Below are 20,123 nucleotides of genomic sequence, written 5' to 3'. Positions count from 1 at the left end.
ATCGCAAGATCTTGGCCAACAACCTCCTTCCCTCAGTAAGAGCATTGAAGATGGGTCGTGGCTGGGTCTTCCAGCATGACAACGACCCGAAACACACAGCCAGGGCAACTAAGGAGTGGCTCCGTAAGAAGCATCTCAAGGTCCTGGAGTGGCCTAGCCAGTCTTCAGACTTGAACCCAACAGAAAATCTTTGGAGGGAGCTGAAAGTCCGTATTGCCCAGCGACAGCCCCGAAACCTGAAGGATCTGGAGAAGGTCTGTATGGAGGAGTGGGCCAAAATCCCTGCTGCAGTGTGTGCAAACCTGGTCAAGACCTACAGGAAACATATGATCTCTGTAATTTCAAACAAAGGTTTCTGTACCAAATATTAAGTTCTGCTTTTCTGATGTATCAAATACTTATGTCATGCAATAAAATGCAAATTAATTACTTAAAAATCATACAATGTGATTTTCTGGATTTTTGTTTTAGATTCCATCTCTCACAGTTGAAGTGTACCTATGATAAAAATTACAGTGTATCAAATCAATTGGCAGTGTATCAAATACTTGTTCTCCCCACTGTGTGTGTGTGTATATATATATATATATATATATATATATATATATATATATAAAAAACATAGTGATCATTCATTCAGTGGCTGGCAAAGCTTGGGTGTGCAAGAGGTACAATTATCACCAGCCACTACACACACACACACAGTTCTGAGAAAAGCGCAATAAAGGAATGTTTTTGGAAACACTGCAGTCTGAAATGTAACCCTGCTGTTAGTCCTTCTTGAGTGTAATGGATCTATGCGGAGTCATTATACACAAATGCATGCACGCGAAAATGCATACAGTAAAACACCAAACAAGACTTAATCAAAACAAATATTAGAAAAAAGTAAGCATTTATTTACACTATTTCCTTTATTATCAAATAAGAATAATGCTTTAAAATCGATATCATTACCATTCATTCTCTTAACAGAGTAGCAATCTGACTTGACATAAAGCAAACAAGTAGAAGTCCCTTGCAGCTGCTACCATGGCAACATACAACATCCTTACACAAAATGTCATCTTCCTTTTGAGCTGAACACATATTTTTGGGTTAACGGAACAGGTAAGAAATGTGAAAATGCATTAGATAACCTTTAGCTGTATGAAAAAGTAAGTAAGAAAAGGAGGTCCAACGGGTTTTTATGGAAAATATGTCTTGCATGTTTATAGAAGTTTACCTGGTTTGTATTGTGACCGGGTGGTCCTAACCTCAGCATTAGGAAGATCACCTGATGTTCAGAGGTACAATCACCCGTTTGACCAGGTTACTGTAGTAGACCCTTAAATGGACCATTTAATATGGTGCTATGGTGTTGGTCCATGAATATATTCCAAGATACAGACAGACAGATTTATGTTTGACGAAACCTTCCATTTAACTTTGGTTACCAGAAAGTATTACTTGATAATGCACTTTCATATGAACATTAAGTTAAAAAAGAGTGAGTCAGGTGTTTGAAGTGGAAGTAGGAAATACAGACGTCAGTGTACTAGTTAGCCTATTCAATCATGCAAGTGTGCCTGAGCCTGGCTCCAACCCCTCTCAGATCCATCTATGGCCCCAACCCTCCACGCAGAGTCGTCTACCACATGCAGTGCACCTTGGGAAGACATCAGATGGCTAGCAGATTGTCAGAAGCTGCCAGCGGCTTGGACGCATATCCCCTATTCATCATTATCTAAAAGATGAAGAGGGGAGGGGGAGAGAGAGATGGGAAGTTGCATGTTAAAACCGATGAGTCATTAGATAGGCAGAAGCCCAAGAGAGTGGTTGAGTCCACTCAGAGCCCCAGGTCAAATCAGCTTTCTTAATCTGAGGTGATGGGCGAGAAGCACATCACTTTTGCAGTCATATTACTAAATTCGCATTACCATTTGACCCTGAACACGAAAGTACAGAGGTGTGAGAGGTAAAACACTTGAATCTGGCACCCTGCAAGACAAAGCAACCATAACACAGCATTCAGCAGGATCACCCACTTAGGCCCAACAGTCAAACATACTCCATTCAGACATGAAACCATTTAAGCATCAATGAAGGCTCTAATCTTCAGCGACAGGTTAGAGTTATTCCAATTACAGACAGGTTTCAAGCAGCAGAGTAAAAATAGTTTAAACTCAGAAGCCTTCAGCTTCACAGAGAAACTCTTCTGCCTGTGCCTGGCTCTATTAACATTACCCTCTCTGCCTAAATGGAAGGGCTTGAGCCACACATGAGATCAAATAAAAATGTATCGAAAGAGATGGAGCAAGGCTGTTAGAAACCAACAGACCAGCACTGGACATCTAGATAGAATAGAGTGGTAAGGAGGGAGAGAAAGACAAGTGTTAATTTTATCCAAAGAGTTAATAGAGAGAAGAAAACAAAGAGAGAGCATAGAGAGAGCCAGAGAGAGCTAGAGAGATAGTCCAGAGAGAGCTAGAGAGATAGTCCAGAGAGAGCTAGAGAGATAGTCCAGAGAGAACTAGAGAGATAGTCTAGAGAGATAGTCCAGAGAGAGCTAGAGAGATAGTCCAGAGCGAGCTACATTTTTAAAAGTCATTTTTAGCAAACGCTCTTATCCAGAGCAACTTACAGTTAGTGAGTGCATACATTTTCATACTGGCCCCCCGTGGGAAACGAACCCACAACCCTGGCGTTGCATGCGCCATGCTCTACCAACTGAGCTACACGGGACCTAGAGCTACAGAGATAGTCCAGAGCGAGCTACAGAGATAGTCCAGAGAGATAGTCCAGAGAGAGCTAGAGAGATAGACCAGAGAGAGCTAGAGAGATAGTCCAGAGAGAGCTAGAGAGATAGTCCAGAGAGAGCTAGAGAGATAGTCCAGATAGAGCTAGAGAGATAGTCCAGAGAGAGCTACAGAGATAGTCCAGAGAGAGCTAGAGAGATAGTCCAGAGAGAGCTAGAGAGATAGTCCAGAGAGAGCTAGAGAGATAGTCCAGAGAGAGCTAGAGAGATAGTCCAGAGAGAGCTAGAGAGATAGTCCAGAGAGAGCTAGAGAGATAGTCTAGAGAGATAGTCCAGAGAGAGCTAGAGAGATAGTCCAGAGAGAACTAGAGAGATAGTCCAGAGAGAGCTAGAGAGATAGTCCAGAGAGAGCTAGAGAGCCGCCTGAAGCCTCTCCTCTCATGTCCTGGGGGAGTTCCGTTCTGTTCCGGCAGACACAAATGAAGCACTCCCTCTCCCTTCCCCTCCCCCAGGGAGTGAGGGGGAGACAGACAGACAGTCTTTAGGGTGTGTTTCACGTCGACATAGTCCCTAAGTGACTGAGTAGAGCCGTGGGGCGTTATGGGAGAATAGGATTGGGCAGATTAGATTAAAGGGTTTATTGGCTCTCTCACGCAGTCTAGTGCTCTGGGAAAACCTGTTTAAGAGGGAATCAGCACACTGGCTGAACACAACAATTAATAGAAAAACACGTACGTGATTGTGATATAAACATGAGGGAAAAGAGATCCATCTAAACAAAGGGGAAATAAGAGAAGGTGGGATACAGACAGACAGAGAGAGAGAGAGAGAGAGAGAGAGTGTGAGAGAGAGAGAGAGAGAGAGAGAGAGAGAGAGAGAAAGGACTCTGATACTAACCCTCTTGGTAGGCTCCATCAGCCATGACCAGGTGAAGGATGTTGGGGTACAGGTGCTGGTGCTCAGTCCCCAGGATGTTCAGTACCATGTCGGGGCCCATGTCGATGTTCTCATCCTCATCCTCATGAATTGCCTTTAATGGTACAATGACATCATGAAAATTCAATTACCATCTGTAATGGCTGTATGATAGATAATAAATTACATCAGGAGGGTAGAGGGTAAGCAGGTCCCATCCATACCTTGATCTTGTTGTAGGACTCTATAAAGTTCTCAAAGCCCATCTCCTGCTCCAGGTTAAAACGCAGCTCCTCCAGACGGCTGAAGATGCTGTCCTGCTGTTCAGCCGCACCGTCCTCCTCCTCACCACTGTCATCTGTTGTTCACACACACAATCCTATTGACAATCTGCTTCTGGCTGCATGCATTGTAGCTACAGTATTGTGCATTGTGCATGTGAATAAAAGAAGGATTACTAATGTACCCGATTGCCATTCTTCATTAAGCTGGCTCTCACTGCTGTGGTGCTCCTCTTCCTCCAGTCCGTTGGTGAGTGTGTGTCCTGCCTCTTCATCACCTGGACTCCCATTAGAACCCTCCTCCTCATCCTCATCCACGGCCATCCCGTTCAGCTCCTCCTCCTCAGCAGCATCTTCATCATCTTCATCCTCAGCAGGGTTTCCGTTGAAGCCATCGCCTCCCTCTTCCTCTGGAGGGCTTCCAGAGTTAGAGCCAGAGCCCCCCTCCTCTTCCTCTTCCTCGCTGCGCTCCTCCTGCAGGAGTCTCTCCATGGAGGCCCTTAGCTCCCTCAGGTCATCATCCTCATACACACTGAGAGAACACAGCGCATATTACTCATAGCACGTCATGTTTTCAAACTGCACAAAGCATGTTCCACATGACACAGAGAAGTGAACTTGAGTTTCTATGTATTATACATATACTCACTGTGTTTGTGTGTGTGTAGTGCAAGTGTGTGATAGTCTTACTCCTCAGTCTCTGATTGTTCATCCTCTTTGGCCTCCTCCTCCATGTCCTCTATATCCAGATTGTTGTCGTTGTCAGGGGCAACAGCCCCGTTGGCCCCTCCTGCCTCCTGTAGAGAGCTGAACAGTCTGCTGAGGTCTGGTAGAGAGCAGGTACGTAGCATCTGAGGATAAACAGTAAAGCACCGGTCAGTCACACCACCACACACCCACCATGACTAACTAAATATCACACATGCATATTTTTTGCAACAACTTCACTTTTTTAAGTTCGCACCAGGATTAGTTTTTTTGCCATAAATAAGTTGTAGTGCAGGTCAGATGCCCAGAAGATCAAGGAAACAAATCAAATTGTAATATGTGAAAAATGTCTTTAACCTGGGGCCAGTTGAAGGTGGCCAAGTATGTGAGGTGGCAGTTGGAGTATGTTTGAGGACATGTGTACATGTGTGTGTGCATGCGTGAGGTCGGCTGGTGGAGTGGCCTCTCGTATGATGACACATCAGGGATGTGGAAGAATCGCATTAATAACGCTCTGTCCAGGGAGAGCCATCGCTGAAAACACATACATGCAGGGCTCAGAGCTGGACCCGAGTGCACACACACACACGGCTCAAAGTTGGAACTCTGACACACCGACACACCCAGTCCCTACAAAAATAACAGGGAGCTTCGTCTGTCTCTCTCTGCGCCTCTCTCCCTCCGTCTCTGATGGATGTTATGAAATATGCAGGAAGATAAATAGCCTCTCGCGCTCCCATCATGCCTTCTTCCAGACCATGTGATTAATATGACTGGCTCCATTCCATAGCCCTTCATTAATAAAGACTGAATCAAAACCTAAAAATACCACAGAACCTCCACATTTCACCAGGCACATGCAGAAGGGTCAGAGTACATTTCCTAAACATCTACCACAGCTGTACATCACTGTAGAGGACAGAATATTAGATTATATTAAATGGAAGGTACAGATCCTGTCATGTGATTGATATATAATACTGGCTGATAGAAATTAACCAGCCAATTTAATTCACCCCTGAACCATGTTGTTTGTTCATTTTATAAAGGAGAATATGCTCATTACTTGTGTTTTGATTGTGTTCTATTATAAGAGGATTTTCATGGTCACCATAACAGTGCGATTATGTTATTAGTTATTCATAATTATTTAGCAATTCCACATCCATTCATTCTCTTTAGTTCTTATCTCCAGTCTCCTTGAGGAGAAGTGTTGTTCACCTTGGGGTTATTGGCGTCAAACTGGCCGGTGGAGAGGCCGATGAGGAGGGCGTTGTGGTGTTTGGAGCGGAGAGGAGAGACGGAGCGGGAGCGCGAGGCCAGAGAAGAGGACGAGTCCTCCATGGATGACTGGGCTGACATAAGAACCAGAGCTGCAGTACGACGGTGGGCCGGGGAGGAGCACAGCTTCACAAACAGAGGTTCCTCACACACGGGTGCTATACCTAGAGGGAGGGGAGGGAGGGAGGGAGGGAGGGAGGGAGGGAGGGAAAGGAGAAAAAGGGAGGTGAGCATGGGAAACCAAAGGTAGTTTAGTTATAGAAGTCTCTCTCTCAGCTTACCGGAGGAGTCTGGTTGTTTCTCTGCTTTCTCCCCAACCTCCTTGGTTTCTGCTGGTGTTACTCTGTCCTCTGGTGGCCTAATAGGGAAGTTATATACAAAATCAAGACATCATTCTTGATAATTTCTTAAAACCACGTAAATGTAGTACCGTTTAAGGGACCTGCGTGGTTCTGGTACCAGTTCCGACTGACACTTTCAATTATAAATCGATCTGGTTCCCACGGACACAGTAGTATATTTTTGTGAAATCTAGGATGTGAAATCTGAAACCACTTGAAGCTGGGATGTCCCTCCTACCATTTAAATGTAATTCACTCTTCTGACTGTCCAACTCCTGGCTGAACCCTCCGTCACAGCCACTGACAAAGCAAATACCTGCAATCCTTACATCTTAGCGCAGCAGGGGCGAGTGGTTTCATCACTATAGCACATTCAGAGGTTGATTTATAGCCATTCATAAAAAATAATTCATAGATTTCTATTTTAAAAAACCACTTTGTTTGTCATAGATGTACAAGATTAATATGAGATTGAAAGGCAAGTGAGTTCCTAATGAGTTTAGGAAGCCAAGCTAGAGATCTGTGTGATGTTCACAGCGGTGGGGGCAGCTGTTTTGATCAAGAGAGACCTTGAGAAAATATGCACATTCTCTATAACACTAAACATACAAATATGTATTTTACAGTTATAAGGAAGGTGAAATCTTATAGTTAGTGGTTTTATAATTTGATTATACTATATTTAGAAAGCAGATAAGTCATTTCATGCCTTATTCATACCATTTTGTTGAATAGGAAATACATCATAAAATATTTCATATTTGTACTGTGTACTTGAGCTTGTGTCCTCAAAAGTGACAACACCTCAGCAATTTATAACTATTTATACTAGAAAGGTGAGATTTTAACCTTTCTTGGGAGTATGCAGCATTACTAGTTATTGTTTATGGTTCTCTCATGATAAATAATTACTTTTGGGAATTACGTAGATTACATTTTAGGATACATGTAGTTACATAAATGAAATACTAAATATTATGGCTAAGCTTCATTACAGTTCAAGTCACATATTAGTCTAGAGGTACAGGTATTTAATCCAATGTTCATTTATGGTAATGAAAATCACATTAGGTCTTGATTAACTAAACTATTCTTGGATTAGATTTCTGTACTCCAGCTCCAGTGGGGAGCCAGCAAACCCTCACCCCAGTGGCAGGGCTTGTTTCTCCCAGGCCTGCACTACTCCAGCTGGGGGATTTGAGGCCTGCTTCGGGCCCTCCTCCAGGACCACTGACTCCAAGTCTGCTGGATCTGGAGAGAACAAGAGAACATCTGACTGAGTGATTTAGGTGGTGTTATATAATACACTGACTGTATGTCTCTGGATGAAGTGTGTCAGTATCTGACAACCTGTATAGTATGTAACCCACTCACTCACCCTCTATCTCTATAGGTTTGGGTGGGGTCTTCAGCATCTCTTCTAATATAGCCTGCGTCTTCTCCTGACCAGTCACGTCTACTGAGATCGTCCCCTCTTCCTGACCTTTGACCTCTGTGTTCTGAACGACAGACATCACAGCAGGTGGGCTTGCCTCTGAATGCATCACTTCCTTAGTTCCACTCACACCAACCGTCTTAGCCGTCTGCTTCAGGTTGTCTGAATGGGAACCAATCAGAATCATTAGCTGAGTTTTTCATTAGTACTTAGACGTTGAGTCAGTACGGAATGTGGTTGGTAATAGTAAGTGTGTGTTGGTGGGTAAATTAAGGACTTGCCAGTGAGTTTCTCTTCACAGATGTTGACATTCCCCAGCAGCTGGGTAAGAGGCTGAAGCTCCGCTTCCTGTAGAACTCTCAGCACCTGAGAATCCGGGCTCCGCCCCCATGCTTTTCTAGGGGCGTCGTCCTGTAGCACATCCATCCGAATGACCTCACCCACTGTCTGCTCTACAACATACACAAACAGATATCTATTAGTATACATGTAAGATATAGTCTGGATGTAGGAGATATTGTGCTGGAATGCATGCATATGGGTTATTCACCAGCGGTCCTGATACAAGTATCCTCTAGGGTTTGCTGAGCTACGGAGAGAATAGACGGAGATCCAGCCTCCCATTTCTTCCTGTCCCCACCAGAGGATGGTCTCTCCTCTGGAGAAAGAGCCTGAGAGCCTGGGGAGAACGAGAGGAAGAGAGATGGAGCTCAGAATCAAAGGGGTGAGTATACAGTGCACAGATTAAGGATCCACGGTTCTCATCAATCCATCAATTCAAATAGGTCCTAGTCCTTTCTATAGCGAACAAGATTCTGTTTAAGAGTCCGGTTCTAGGAGACAGATGGTGTAACTCACCAGTCGTTCTGATACAGGTCTCTTCTAGTGTCTGTTGGGCTACAGAGAGAATAGACGGAGCTCCAGCCTCCCACTTCTTCCTGTCCCCACCAGAGGACGGTCTCTCCTCTGTGATAGGCTGGCTCTGCCGGGGGTTGGGGTATAGTCCTTCTGGGGGTGTGGCTGACACCTCCTCCTCAGGGCTCTGGGCCTTCAGGTTCTGATTCAGTCTCCGGAGAATCTCCTTCTTCTCACTCTGAAATCACCAGTAAAACCAAACATATAGTCACTGTCTTATTATAAACCAAAAGGCACTGCAACCAACTAGCCTCTGAGTGTATAATAGTCATTTTGTGAAGCAGCACTTTGCTGTATTGGACGTTATTGACCCAACTCACCTTAATGACGTCCGTCTTAGGTAAGTCCTCTTGAAGAGAAGAGCTCTGCCCAGATGCAAGCTGCTGTGAGACACACAAATGGGAAAGAAAAACATAATTTGTGTAATAACAAAATTGCATAATGGAGGAAAATAGCTGTGAAAGCTTTAAGTGTGTTTACTGACTGCTCCCACGTCCTTCAGAGCAGAAGTCATGGAGATGGCAGGGGTGGAGGGTTTGGATGCAGGCTGGACTCTAGCTACAGCGTCCTGTACAGGGAGGGAGGGGCCAGGCTGAGGGGGAGGCTCTAGGGGAGGAGCTACCTCTACAGCTACGCCTCCCGCTACCATGCCAATTTTCACTCCTCGAGCTGCAAGCTGACAAAAACACACCACAATCAATGTTAGTGATTTTAATCCTACTCATGCTGTACATTCGTAGCAGATGAGTTTGAGGAGTATGGGGACTTACGTGATCCTCCCAGGCTCTCTTTTCTCTCTCATAGGCCTCTCTCCTCTTCTTCTCTAGCTGCTCCTTCAACACAGCAGCACGGGACTGCGCTTGAGCCTTCAGGGCTTCAATCTTCTTTCTCCTCAGCTCCATCTCCTCACAGGACTCCTTGCTGTCTGAGCCATCACTGTCGTACTGGAAGGATCGCATCAGAACAACCAGATGACATTACCCACAAACAAAAATGCCAAAACATGACAGAAGTTCAGAGGCTGATTAAAAGGATGTTACGCTGATGTGTTCTAAAAGTGCAGAAGTGGTGGAAGGATACCTTCACTCCTCTGAGGCGTGCTTTGATCTGCTGTCTCTCATTGAAGTTCTGTAGCCTGATCTGCCTCAGCCGGGACAGGTACTCCTGAGAACATGAATGCAGAAGTTATACTAACACGCAAACAAAGAGTTCACATATTGCTAAGAGGCTACAGCACGGCTCAGACTCACACAGGTTACACATCATGACACAAAGCTATACAACATACACAAACACCAACTGATGACAAAATAATCCACTAAAATGGTTTCCTATAACAAATGACATGTAAAAAGAACCAACTTATTCAGTCATCCACATATTTGACACTGCAAGAAAGACACTGGTGCATTATATAAAAACAAAGCTTGAGTTTCTCAAACACCTTAAAAAGGAAACACTGGAGTTACTTGAGATTAATTTATTTCATAAAAAAAGGACAAAAAAGGGACAACATATAATGTGCACAAAAATATGTTATGGAAAGGGGAAAAAAAAGCTATTACTGGTACACCAAATGTATAAGGCCAGACACACACTTGTGCATTGACATACACACACCTGGCGACACAGTGCATGCAGTACAGGGAGCCGGACACTGTGAGGTGCTGCTGGGTGACTTTGACTGCAGAGTTAAAGGAATAATCCACTCAAAAACTATTTTTGTATTTTTTCATTAATCCACTTAATACAGTCCCAAAATATGAAACATGTCAGCAATCAGGTTTTCAAGATATAGGACTTTCAAAAAGCATTTTGCATCATGATGATGTGGCAAGTGACAATTTGCTTTTTCAAAGTCCTATATATTGAAAGCGTGATTGCTGACATGCAAAACATGTTGGGACTGTATCAACAGTTGATTAATGAACAAAATACAAAAAGATAGCTTTTGAGTGGATTATTCCTTTAAGAGGATGTGTCTGAGGGTAGTGCCATGCAGACACAACTGAAGAGGACAAGCCAAACCCAGGCATGTTGTTATGAGTAAGGGATCAGATGGGGTGAGGCTGGCTGGACATCCAGAGCTGAGAGCTGGGCTCCTACCTCCTCCTCTTTGTTGGGTTTGGGCCTGCTGTAGCTGGACCGACCATAGATGGCTGCCAGGTTTTGCCGGGCACCCTGTTCACCGTTCAATTCAACCACATTTCAGATGTATAAAAATGTGCTGCATTTTGTCCAAACTCCGGTAAGCATGCAATTCAACCTTGATTCCAGATCGACACTTTGGCTATTAACCATGACCATACAACAACCCTGTTATCTTTTGTGAGAACTTAACAGACTTTAAAGAGCCCTCCTATTGTTCAGTGAGCAGAAGTATAGAAAGGGGGGGTGGGAAGGAGAACACATACCAGCTGTCCCTCAGCGCGGACCTTGTTCAGCATGGCATCTCTCTTACGCTGCAGAAACTCCTGAACCTGATTGGCCCGTTCAGCTGCTGCGTGACCCCGTTGCCTGGAGACACAGTTGGAGAGGAAGTGATTTAATTGACTTAGTATTGATACAACATTGTACATCGTGACTAAGAACTATTATCCAATATCCAGCAAAGCTTTACTGCCAGTCAGAGACAGAGCAATGTGTTCTAGAATGGTTTGTGACCAACCACGGACCTGCTAACATGGGCTTGTTTGGTGACATGCTCTAGCCTCCGTAGCTCTCTCTTCACCGCATCAGGGTCTGGGAGACGAGCAGGGCCATTGGGCAGGACTGAGCTGGCAGCAGGTGGCACACCCCTTACACATACAAACAACACAATCAGTCAGTCACCTGAGTCAATAAATGACCCAAAGGAAATTATGGCTGAACCCACCTAACAGGAGTGTCTCCTCCTGCTGTGAATCCCTCTCTGGCACCCTCTTTGGGCTGAGGTTTGGCCAGCTGGTCCAGAGCAGCATGGTAGTGTTCATACGGGCCTCTGCTAGGGGCTGAGACTGGGGCAGGGCCTGGGGTGGGGCCCTGGGCAGGACATGGAGCAGGAAGCAGGGGCTCTGGAACAGGAGCTGCAAACCCAGCCATCATACCACCACCTCCTACGAAACACTGGGGACAGATAATAAGAGAGTAAGTTAGAGAGGAGAAGCTTTGATTGATGATAAAACATCTCCACTGTAGTGAGACTAATGAAGTGAAACCGCAGTGAACCGTTTCAGTGATGATGATGATGGGAGGGGTCATAATGTACCTTCCTCTCTGGACTGCTGCCTCCACTAGAGCTTAGGACATGCCTCCAGCCCTGCTCTCGAGCTCGGTTGATCCGGTTTATCTGGGGGTCAAAGTTCACTAGTCACTATGAGCATTACATTAAATGCTTAAGTTTGATTGTCACTACTGCAATGACATAATGTTACATAGTCTAAATAACTACTACTTATGGTTATACTTCCACCACTGTCAGCGCAAGGCCCTAAAAATTGTCAAAGACTCCAGCCACGTCATAGACAGTTCTCTCTGCTACCGCACGGCAAGCGGTCCTGTTGCCTAATCACTTTACCCCTACCTATATGTACCCATCTACCTCAATTACCTCATACCCCTGCACATCGACTCAGTACTGGTATTCCCTGTATATAGCTAAGTTATCGTTACTCACTGTATATTTATTATTATATATATTTTTATTTTCTCTCTGCATTGTTGGGAAGGGCCCGTAAGTAAGCATTTCACTGTTAGTCTACAACTGTTGTTTACGAAGCATGTGACAAATAACATTTGATTTGACTCACCTTTTCCCTCTCAAATCTCTTCATCTGTCCAGCCTTCAACAGAAACATCTGAAGAACAAATAAAGATGAACAATCTGAAGTTTCATATTTCAAAGATGTAATACAGTATATCAAATGCTAAACACCCAGCTGACCTGTTCCCTCTGTTTCCTCTCTTTCTCTATCAGCTCCATCCTTTTCTTCCTGGCGCCCTCCTGTAGTGTAAACACAATAGCCAACATGAAACCATGAACTTACTAAGACGCAACAGGTTCACTGCTATAGAACAGGTATAGAAGGAGGGAAAAAAACAAGAGCACTCTTTAAGCAGGTTAAGAGAAAGAGGGGTATAGAAGAGGGAGTGCTATCCGAACTGTCTGGGAGAGGAGAAGTGCGGGCTGCACTCTGTTTGGATGAGTGATGATGAGAGGAAGAAACAAAAGGATGTATGTCAGGAGGGAACTTTATGTGGGTGGGTTAATGGAAGAAGGAAAAGATCCAAGGGTTAATACAGGTTACAGGAGGCGCTCTCTCTGTTGTAGCTACCTCATATTTCCTCCTCTCTTCCTCCACTCGACTCACTCTCCTCTGGGGCGCTGCTGGGAGGGGGACGGGGGCCTGAGCAACATATAACACTGGGGTTCAGACTCAGAGGACACACCCACACACACACACACACACGCCCCTCAATGTCCCACTGAGGTGTAACATGACAGACATCTTCATAACACACATACATATACAACATGAATAGATACCACTCAGTGGAGGGGCAGTAGACAGTGATGCACGGCCAGTATAGGATCTTCCTGTTGATAAGGGTGAAAGAGGTCACTGGCTCTCCTCCAGTACTAACCATCTTGTGTTTGACGGCTGGTTTCCGCTCTGCAGGTTTCTTGGCTGCATCTGAGGCTTTCCTGACATTTAAAGGCACTCCATATTTGGCGGCTGGTTTGGTGATCTTCTGGGCTGGAGTTAGGGACATGGGAGCAGGGGCGTGACGCTTGGCTAGAGAGGGTAAGAAAGATACTATATTACATAGTGGAGGTTCTCTGTGTAAGAGGGAGGCATTTGTGTATTCATTCAAATGTGTTAGTATTTTATGTGGTGTGTGTGTTTACCTGATGCCCCCTGCGCCACACCTGCTTTTGGCTGCTTGTGGAGGAAGCTATGGCTGAATTCCTGAGCGATAATCTGAGTGAGAGAAAACCAAACGTCATATTGTGTGCTGAAAAGACTAGATTCACAGTGTGTATCATACTGTCATAGGGCTAACAGTCCCTGGGACCCTGTGTGTGTGTGTATCCTACCTCTGGGGTGAGGAACCTGAAGATTCTGTGGGAGAGGAAGGGTTTGTCGAGGATAGAGCTGACAGAGGGTCTCTCCCGGGGGTTGCGTCTGAACAGCTGGCCCATGAGAGAGCGTAGGTCCTGGGAGTAGTGGATCGACACAGGGGGGTACGAGCCCCGGATGATCTTCAGAACCAGGTTCTTCATATTACCTGCCTCAAACTGAGAGGAAACACACACAGTGTACTTCCTTAATAACTAAAATAGCAGGCCATCAGACACGACCAAAGGGAATGACTGAGTACACTACTGGCCTATTCTGACATTATGAATAGTGGTCCTGTGTGTCTCAGTTGGTAGAGCATGCCGCTTGCAATGCCAAGGTTGTGGGTTCAATTCCCACAGGGGACCAGTACGAAAAAGTATGCACGTCGCTCTGGATAAAAGCGCCTGCTAAATGTACAAACGTAATTAATATAATTAGACCTTTTTAGAATGAAACAGACCATGTACTCAGCAAATATGATCAGCCATTAAAAGACTCTCTCTGAAACACACCTGACTCCAGAGAGAATCATCATGCATTATATAAGGGAGACTGAGAGCTCGTATTGTGCCTGCCCCAAGTTCACTCTGTTCCATGTTACTGACTTTAAGACACACCTAAATAACACACACGATACTTACTGCATGCTTTAGCGTGCACATTTCATACAGGACACAGCCCAGGGCCCAAACATCACTGGAGGAGGAGTGAAAGGGAGAGAGAGAGCATACATATGGATAGAGGAGGGATAAGTTCTCTTGGATACGTAAATTACATTCTCGCTCACACAGTATTGCACATACATTATTGCTGAAGATGCTTTTCTATACATTAGCTAACGTGGAAAGAAAGGCATTCCTGTCAACAAGAAGACAACTGTAGGCTGCTTTAGTGTGAAGCTGCGTGCTACAGTTCATTAAGACAAATACAGACTCATGTAACTGAGGTTGATTAGATTACATGATGCATATTTAAATAGGTTAGAATCAATACAGGCTTCCTGCTCAGGACTCAGGATGTACACCAGCCAGTAAGTTGACTCCATAAAGGCTATACATGACACCATTACATAATCGTGGTGGCAGAAGCCACCGCCACAATACACCTCAATGACTCTGCATTTGTGTGACAATTTGTGTGACAAATTTACTAATAATTTGTACAATTATGGTGATTAAACTCTACACCTTTTAAAATGGTGGTTACAAACTCACATTGACATACACTACCGGTCAAATGTTTTAGAACATCTACTCATTCAAGGGTTTTTCTTTATTTTTACTATTTTCTACATTGTAGAATAATAGTAAAGACATCAAAACTATGAAATAACACATATGGAATCATGTAGTAACCAAAAAAGTGTTAAACAAATCAAAATATATTTTATATTTGAGATTCTTCAAATAGCCACCATTTGCCTTTATGACAGCTTTGCACTCTCTTGGCATTCTCTCAACCAGCTTCACCTGGAATGCTTTTCCAACAGTCTTGAAGGGGTTCCCACATATGGTGAGCACTTGTTGGCTGCTTATCCTTCACTCTGCGGTCCGACTCATCCCAAACCATCTCAATTGGGTTGGGGTCAGGGGATTGTGGAGGCCAGGTCATCTGATGCAACACTCCATCACTCTCCTTGGTAAAATAGCCCTTACACAGCCTGGAGGTGTGTTGGGTCATTGTCCTGTTGAAAAACAAATGATAGTCCCACTAAGCCCAAACCAGATGGCATGGTGTATCGCTGCAGAATGCTATGGTAGCCATGCTGGTTAAGTGTGCCTTGAATTCTAAATAAATCACACAGTGTCACCAGCAAAGCACCCCCACACCATAACACCTCCTCCTCCATGCTTTACGGTGGGAAATACACATGCGGAGATCATCCGTTTACCCACACCGTGTCTCACAAAGACACAGCAGTTGGAACCTTAAATCTCCAATTTGGACTCCAATTTGGACAAATTTCCACCGGTCTAATGTTCATTGCTCGTGTTTGTTGGCCCAAGCAAGTCTCTTCTTCTTATTGGTGTCCTTTAGAAGTGCTTTCTTTGCAGCAATTCGACCATGAAGGCCTGATTCACACAGTCCCCTCTGAACAGTTGATGTTGAGATGTGTCTGTGACTTGAACTCTGTGAAGCATTTATTTGGGCTGCAATTTCTGAGGCTGGTAACTCTAATGAACTTATCCTCTGCAGCAGAGGTAACTCTGGGTCTTCCATTCCTGTGGCAGTCCTCATGAGAGCCAGTTTCATCATAGCGCTTGATGGTTTTTGCGACTGCACTTGAAGTAACTTTTAAAGTTCTTGAAATGTTCCGTATTGACTGACCTTCATGTCTTAGAGTAATGATGGACTGTCGTTTCTCTTTGCTTATTTGAGCTGTTCTTGCCATAATATGGACTTGGTCGTTTAACAAATAGGCCTATCTTCTGTATACCCCCCTACCTTGTCACAACACAACTGATTGGCTCAAACGCACAAATTAACTTTTAAGAAGGCACACCTGTCAATTGAAATGCATTCCAGGTGACTACCTCAAGAAGCTGGTTGAGAGAATGCCAAGAGTGTGCAAAGCTGTCATCAAGGCAAAGGGTGGCTACTTTGAAAAATCTCAAATATAAAATATATTTTGATTTGTTTAACACTTTTTTGGTTACTACATGATTCTATATGTATTATTTCATAGTTTTGAAGTCTTCACTATTATTCTACAATGTAGAAAATAGTACAAAATAAAGAAAAACCCTTGAATGAGTAGGTGTTCTAAAACTTTTGACCGGTAGTGTACACAAAGAGAGAATCCTAAAAGTTTACATCCCATCGTGAGACAATGCCCCCTCAACCAGACATGGGTGCAGGTTACCTTTTGTTGTTGTATGGTTTGTTTTCACAAATCTCAGGTGACAGGTAGTATGGCGTCCCGATACATGTCCTGGCTAGCTCCACAGTACTGAGAAAGAGGATTGTGGAGTTACTGAAATGGAGATGATCATTGCAAAGAAGTTGCCTCCTTTTCACTAAACACAGGCTAGCTTTTTTAGTATGTTGTATGGCTCACCTATTCAGCACCCTGGCAATCCCAAAGTCTCCTAGCTGTATGGTTCCGTCTTTGGTCAGAAATATGTTCTAAAAGTTCCAAACCATATTAGTACGATGAGTAATGTGTACTACAATATGCTCAATATTCAGGGGACAGGGTCTCTTTGCACTTCTTATTTACCTGTGATTTGATGTCTCTGTGGAGGATCTTACGGTCATGTACATGCTTCAGGGCGAGGCATATCTGCACCAACCAATCCAGGATCTATCAAGATACAGAAAACAGAAAACGGAGTCAAAACATGTTCATGCTCCTGCCCTCCGTCCATGACAAAAATCTGTCTGTGGGGGGAGAGGTGGCACTTTCACCTGCCTCTATTGTGTTTTACCTGCTCCTCAGGGAACTGCACTCCTTTCTGAGAGTTGATCGTCTTGAATAGGTCTCCTCCCTCACAGTAATCCATTACGATGTACAGACATCCACACTCTAGAAAGCGCACAGAGAGAAAGCATTGGTTCAACCAAACGGTCTGTGTTACACTGTGCTAAAAGACACACAAACCTAATTATTACATCTCCCTGGCCAGGCTGATGTTAAACACACTGCAGGATTGAATCAGGAGGGAGAGGACACGGTGAGGTCATCTATCATCTGTCTAGCTCTAGTTTAATTAATGAGCCAGGCAGATCATCTACTTCTTCTCTGGAGGCTGCTGCCAAGTCTCACACACCAATTGAGTTTCATCACGTTGCTTCATCAGAAATCACACCACAGGTGATGGGCTCTGTATATTACAACCCTAAAGTCTCAAGGAAATGGATATAGGCATAGAGGCATTCTGGCCATCACTGCTGACTATTGACCTCTGAACTGGGGTCACTGGACTGCATGGTGCACAGGTTGTTGTTTACCTTCAAAGGACTCTTTGTACTGGACGATGTTGGGATGGCTCATGTTGGCCAGAACAGCCACCTCTTTACGGGACTCCTGTCTCTCTTTACTAGACATCTGCCATAGAAAGTGAGACAGAGGGAGGGGAAAAGGAAGAGATTGAGAGAGAACTATAGCATATTATGGGTGGAATATAATTTCCATAACATCATGTAGGCCTAAATGGTGATTATGTGTTCTCTGTAGCTTACCCGGGAGATGCCAATCTCTTTGATGACATACTGTTTTCCATCCTCCCTGGATTTTACGAGAATTGCCTTCCCGAAGGAGCCCTCCCCAATCTTCCTCACCTTTTCATATTTATCCATGTCTCTGAAACAAATGGCTCCTCATGCTGGGCTGGTAGGAAACAAAAACACACCGTTTTTTTTATTCACCACCAAAAGTATGTGGTCACACATGGAACGTTTTCAGGAGAACTACCTTTAGGCTACTGTACTATTCTACAAACCACTGTGTAAGGCTATATGGGCTGCCTGCTTTGTATTTGTTGATAATTGATGATGATGATGATGATGATTCAAGGAGTACAGTGTAGTGGTGCAGGTGTAATAAGTTTCCATAATTTAAAGGTAACATCATTAATACTAATTTACATGAGACCCTCTGTGATTACACCCTGCCAACCCCCTTGCCCTGCACTGAGCACAATGCAGATTTACACTACAGAGGGCTGCAATAATAAAATACATTATTTGCTCTTTCTTGCGCCTTCTTTTGATAGAATGTTCTCAATGTTGGGCTACATTATCATGAACAGTTCTCATTCAAATGCTTTGATGAGGATGGGCCTGCTGGACAGTGCTAGAAGCTAGCTAACGTTAGTTGACAGCCTTGCATCTAGCTAGTAGGAGGCTGATATTGATAGATCTCAAAAACCCCTCCATGAATTTGAATGAGAGTTTGACAGCCACTGAAAACAGCCTCCGTTGTCAGTCTGTCACTCTTTGCCCTGCACACGTCAACACACGCTTTGAAATCGTTTAAATTGAGCTAAAATGTACTTACCATTAGGATATTTGATGCATCGTATCAGAGGTATCCGTACCGCCTCAAAACGCCCCTTGCGCTCTCCATCTAACTACAGTGGCACTTTGCTTTCGTTTCTTTCGTTTCATTGGTCGACTCTGCTAAATTCCCGCTCCAAGCGGCTAGTAAAACTGTCAATCAAAAAGTCAGCCGGAGTACTGGGTCGTCACTAGTTACCACATCCACAAAGTCATAAACCCCGCCTATTTCTACAATTTATCTTTTTAAAATCTGATTTTAAACCTAACTCTAACCCTAACATTAACCATACTGCTAACCTTAACCTTAAATTAAGACCAAAGAGGTAATTTTTGTTTTCATGAAAATGTACGATATAATCCATTTTAGAATCTTGACTTTGTGGCTGTGCTATCTAGTAGAAACCGGAGTACAGGGTTTGTATGTGAGTTTGTTGGAGTGGACATTCTCCTTAGCAACCATTAGGCACAAAGAAAAATAGTACTGTAACTAGTATCACAGAGGCCTCCTTTTAGTACTGTACTAAATCTACATGGACAGTCAGAGTTGAGAAAACCTGGGGCAGTAGAACAAAAATACATTTCAACTGTCTAAGTAATTGTCAGTTTGCTGAGAGAGAGATAGAGACACACACATACAGAGAGAAAAAGAGAATCTATCAGCTTAAAACTTTCATGGTGGACAAACTTAATCTACATAACTAGAAAGAATAAATCAAATATATTTTATTTTATTTAACCTTTATTTTGACAGGGACTTTGAGATAATTCCACAAGCAACGTGCAAAAAAACTAAACGCAGATTTACCTAACTCAGTGGAGATCGAAGGGATCTCCAAAGTTAGCCATCCCTGAGACCGGGTCTAATATCTCGTACGTCTGTTATATAATAATACATGTATTATATAAACATGAGATACAAACATCAAACTTTTATTTTTTTATTTTATTTCACCTTTATTTAACCAGGTAAGCCAGTTGAGAACAAGTTCTCATTTACAACTGCGACCTGGCCAAGATAAAGCAAAGCAGTGCGATAAAAACAACAACACAGAGTTACATATGGGGTAAAACAAAACATAAAGTCAAAAATACAACAGAAAATATATATACAGTGTGTGCAAATGTAGCAAGTTATGGAGGTAAGGCAATAAATAGGCTATAGTGCAAAATAATTACAATTAGTATTAACACTGGAATGATAGATGTGCAAGAGATGATGTGCAAATAGAGATACTGGGGTGCAAATAAGCAAAATAAATAACAATATAGGGATGAGGTAGATGGGCGGGCTAATTTCAGATGGGCTGTGTACAGGTGCAGTGATCGGTAAGGTGCTCTGACAACTGATGCTTAAAGTTAGTGAGGGAGATAAGTGTCTCCAGCTTCAGAGATTTTTGCAATTTGTTC

General features: G+C 43.7%; 1 protein-coding gene across 5 annotated transcripts; it reads right to left on the bottom strand.

The window, feature by feature from the left end:
* Positions 1 to 900: 900 nt before the first annotated feature.
* Positions 901 to 18,797, bottom strand: nek1 (NIMA-related kinase 1). 5 transcript variants are annotated; one of them, XM_041839140.1, is made up of 35 exons: positions 18,715 to 18,797; positions 17,898 to 18,045; positions 17,667 to 17,763; positions 17,144 to 17,241; positions 16,936 to 17,019; positions 16,774 to 16,841; positions 16,579 to 16,665; positions 14,357 to 14,411; positions 13,691 to 13,891; positions 13,502 to 13,574; positions 13,237 to 13,388; positions 12,927 to 12,998; positions 12,536 to 12,595; positions 12,402 to 12,449; positions 11,861 to 11,941; positions 11,489 to 11,718; positions 11,289 to 11,411; positions 11,028 to 11,130; positions 10,720 to 10,794; positions 9,694 to 9,777; positions 9,384 to 9,557; positions 9,098 to 9,289; positions 8,934 to 8,996; positions 8,557 to 8,791; positions 8,249 to 8,377; positions 7,980 to 8,150; positions 7,642 to 7,860; positions 7,409 to 7,514; positions 6,204 to 6,280; positions 5,863 to 6,086; positions 4,624 to 4,784; positions 4,119 to 4,465; positions 3,877 to 4,010; positions 3,635 to 3,767; positions 901 to 1,726 (listed from the first exon to the last, which is right to left on the bottom strand). In XM_041839140.1, the coding sequence occupies exons 2-35, from the start codon at positions 18,012 to 18,014 to the stop codon at positions 1,713 to 1,715; spliced, it is 4,287 nt and encodes a 1,428-aa protein (XP_041695074.1). In that variant the 5' UTR covers positions 18,015 to 18,045; positions 18,715 to 18,797; the 3' UTR covers positions 901 to 1,712. The 5 variants fall into 5 exon arrangements, with proteins under 5 accessions (XP_041695074.1, XP_041695075.1, XP_041695078.1 ...); XM_041839141.1 differs by having other exon boundaries at positions 8,934 to 8,993; XM_041839144.1 differs by lacking the exon at positions 9,098 to 9,289.
* Positions 18,798 to 20,123: the final 1,326 nt, after the last annotated feature.

This window comes from Coregonus clupeaformis, chromosome 20, assembly GCF_020615455.1.
Source record: "Coregonus clupeaformis isolate EN_2021a chromosome 20, ASM2061545v1, whole genome shotgun sequence".
NCBI lineage: Eukaryota > Metazoa > Chordata > Actinopteri > Salmoniformes > Salmonidae > Coregonus > Coregonus clupeaformis.
The sequence above is the reverse complement of the archived record's forward strand: the minus strand, read 5'-3'. Positions and strand labels throughout refer to the sequence as shown.